Here is a 3,682-nt window from a genome sequence, read left to right on the forward strand (position 1 = left end):
AAAGGGGGGAAATGAGCTCCTGAGTTACCTGACGCTGGTTTGTATTACCATGGTTTTTAAAAAAAAAAATATTAACAAATGGAATCAATTGTCATTCTACATTTGGCTATTCTCGAAATCTGATTTTCTGCTTTTAAATGCTTAATTCGAACGATAACGTTTACACAAAGTATGAGAGAAAAGAATGGCAGAGGAATTACTGAGTTTACTATCATCACTTCAGGATAGACAAGGTCAGGGATAGGCAACCTTGACTCTTTTATGACTCGTGGACTTCAACTCCCAGAATTCCTGAGCCAGCCCTGCTGAGGGGAAAGGGAGAAGTTTCCAAGCTGAGCCATGCTGGCTCAGGAATTCTGGGAGTTGAAGTCCACGAGTCATAAAAGAGCCAAGGTTGCCTACCCCTGGACTAGGTAATAAACATACTAAGCTAAATACACAATTGCAAAACTACTCTTAGATCCTGGATTTCTTAATTATTTTCTAAAGATAAATTTCAATCTTAGAAAAGAGACGAAAGAGATTGCTTTTCAAATACTCAGGTAACGTAAATCCAAATCAATCATCCGCGTAACCGCTGAATGAAAGCGCGCATGCGCAGTGTGTTCAGTAGGGTGAAAGGTCGGCGGAAGTTGCATGCTCTCCTTTTCCGGTTTCGTCCCATAGACGAAGTATATTCGGTAAGGTTGGCGTAGTGGCTGTGGTACAATCTGTTGTAATCCTGTCAAACAGTCTGGAAAGTCAGGTTGGTGAGGCAGCTAAAGAATAAACGACAGTATGGGAGGTTTAGAAATATAAAGATGCAGTGAGTAGCTATGATAGGGAGCTTCGTTTCTCGTGGTCTGGGATGTGCCGGCACTAGAGAAGGAAATATATTCTCTTAAGGGCTGATGTTTTTCTTAAGCGTTCATGGTAAAGTTGTCGCCGTCTAGAATAAATGTTTTGTGTGTTTTTAAATAAAAATAAAGAACTATTGTGGGCCGGCATTGCCCTTACTAATTCCTTGGCTCTCGGGTCTACCGGATTAACTTAACCCTGTTGGTAATCAAACTTCCAACCGTCGTTGATCATTCCTCTCATTGCTAAGATAAAAAAAATTGCGTTTAAATTCTGGATGTCTCACTCTCAGATAAAACCATACTTATATATCAATCATATTTTATAGATAGACTTAATGGTAAGAAAATGTTTGATTTTTCAAATAATGATGTGATATGTATGTGATTGCATTTTTAAGTTTTTCTTTGCTGTTCTACTCAGAGATGGGCAAGTTTATGAAACCTGGTAAGGTCGTTCTTGTTTTGGCTGGACGCTACTCTGGACGCAAAGCTGTTATTGTTAAGGTGAGAAAGCTGGATCTCTTCACCAAGTAGTTTAGTAAAGCCTCCCTGAATTCAATTCTGGATGACCATATGAACATACCCATTAAATCATTTTGGCAGCAGTATGAAAGTAGTTTGCCACTACCTTCTTCCAGAATATTTTACTGTACTCCACACTACAGCTTTGGAATTTACTAATGGTTTCCCATTTAAATATTAATAATGTCTTATCCTGCTTTGCTTTTTCCAAGATTGACTGTGTTGCCAATTCTAAAAGTTGTGTCCGAAGTAATGGAATGCATTTAGTATTATCTTAGATTTTATTTTTTCAATAATAAATCATCATTTCTGAGCCACTTTACACCAAGTCAAAGCCAATATAGGGTAGCATACAAGTACTATTATAAAATTGCATAACCTTAATAAATATTAGTCTAATAAAGAGTTACAAACTAAGAAAGCTGTATCAGGAACAGTAACAATAAAGGTGGAAAATCCAAGGTCTTTGAATATCATAATTGAGAATTCTGATTTAAAGTGATCTAAGAAAGTGATGAGAGGTCAGTGACTGTCTTAAGCTTATATTGTGCCTAGTTGTGTATGATGTGATTTAAAATTGATGTATGATTTCAATTAAGTTATATATACAGTCTTACAAAGCCGATGCAGAGTTCATTTTCCCACCTAATTATGCTTTTCTATTGAAAATTGGAGTTATAGATGTGGGCACATTTTATGATAACGTAAATTCTTTAAACCCATAAAAGTAAGTAATAAATTCTGAACTAAGTAAAGCAAAGACAGACTTGGATGGTAATTACACAGTGATCATCTGAAAGAGTTCAGAATACTTTTTTTTTTTTAATTGACTGGGTTTGAATAGTTTTGTGTTCAGGAACACAAAAATAGCACTATTTTTTTTCCTCCTGAATAAAGTTGCAGTTGATTACCCATCAATATCATTGTTAAATATTGTAGTAGATGCTGCTTAGGATGACTTTTCTAATGAGATTCTATTACAGAACATTGATGATGGCACTTCAGACCGCCCATACAGCCATGCCTTGGTGGCAGGTATCGATCGTTACCCACGCAAAGTAACAGCCAGTATGGGCAAGAAGAAAATTGCTAAGAGGTCCAAAATCAAGTCCTTTGTTAAAGTTTACAATTACAACCACTTGATGCCAACCAGGTGAGTTGGAAGGAAAAGGAAGTACGGAAGAATATGTGGGAGGAAAAGGAAGTATGTACGGCTGTATTTACTCTTTTCACCAAGAGCAATAGTTGTTTTAATCTCCTTTCTCCTGTGCTCTGATTTCAGCTACGAACTTGAAAGAAAAGCCAGGGAAGAGGGCAAAAGTGCTTCTGGGTTTGTAACTTCCCCACCTCTTGTGTTTTGCTTAGGTATTCTGTTGATATTCCCCTGGACAAAACCATTGTCAACAAAGATGTATTTAGAGATCCTGCCCTGAAACGTAAGGCACGGCGAGAGGCCAAAGTGAAATTTGAAGAAAGGTGAATCTTGGAATGATGTTATGTTTCTAGTTAAATTCAAGCTGCAACATTAATTTTTGATGGAGCAAAAAAAAAATATAAGAAAAAGTGGATACAAAATAATTTCATATAAGCTATAACTGGGTTTTACCAATGGCGATGACATGACTCTGGGACAATGCAGCTGTCATAAACACATGCCAGTTGCCAAGCATCCAAATTTTGATAACGTGACTGGGGATGCTGCAATGGTCATAAGTGGGAAAACTGATCATGTCACTTTTCAGTGCTGTTGTAACTTCAGACAGTCACTAAATAAATTGTAAGTCAAGGATGCCTGTACTTTGAGTTGCCCTAATAAAGGAAATGTTTAAGAAGAAATTTACCATCTATTCTGATGATTGATGTGGCTTATTTTATAACTTCTGTGATTCTGACAATGTCTGTTGCTTTATATCAATCTTCCATACTTGTTCCCCTCTGAATATGTCACACATCTACGAGTCCTAAAAGTCTCAACCATCATATATCATTCACTAGTTCATTTAATACATGAAGTGATTGCTTTGGCTAATGCTTACACAGAGATCTGCAGAATTATAAACAATTTTTTTTTCTTTCAGATACAAGACAGGCAAGAACAAGTGGTTTTTCCAGAAGCTCAGATTCTGATTTGCTTTCAACTGAACCAATAAATATTTTTGAAAACCCTATTTCTCTGTAATTGTATTGCAAGCTTCCTCCTTCATAGATTAGTTAGAATTTGGCTACCAGAACTAGCCTGCAGAAATCCAGTTGACCAAAGTAGGCAATAGGGTTTGCTTTACACAGCCTTACAATCATCTGCTGGCTGTCTGGATTTTTGC

General features: G+C 36.8%; 1 protein-coding gene across 2 annotated transcripts; it reads left to right on the forward strand.

The window, feature by feature from the left end:
* Positions 1–615: 615 nt before the first annotated feature.
* RPL27 (ribosomal protein L27) lies at positions 616–3,529 on the forward strand. 2 transcript variants are annotated; one of them, XM_039321277.1, is made up of 5 exons: positions 616–680; positions 1,261–1,343; positions 2,345–2,514; positions 2,727–2,837; positions 3,440–3,529. In XM_039321277.1, the coding sequence occupies exons 2-5, from the start codon at positions 1,263–1,265 to the stop codon at positions 3,486–3,488; spliced, it is 411 nt and encodes a 136-aa protein (XP_039177211.1). In that variant the 5' UTR covers positions 616–680; positions 1,261–1,262; the 3' UTR covers positions 3,489–3,529. The 2 variants fall into 2 exon arrangements, with proteins under 2 accessions (XP_039177211.1, XP_039177212.1); XM_039321278.1 differs by having other exon boundaries at positions 639–745.
* The last annotated feature ends 153 nt before the right edge of the window (positions 3,530–3,682 follow it).

The sequence above is a fragment of the Crotalus tigris genome, unplaced genomic scaffold (assembly GCF_016545835.1).
Source record: "Crotalus tigris isolate CLP2741 ecotype Arizona unplaced genomic scaffold, ASM1654583v1 scf7180000023724.639413, whole genome shotgun sequence".
Taxonomy (NCBI): domain Eukaryota; kingdom Metazoa; phylum Chordata; class Lepidosauria; order Squamata; family Viperidae; genus Crotalus; species Crotalus tigris.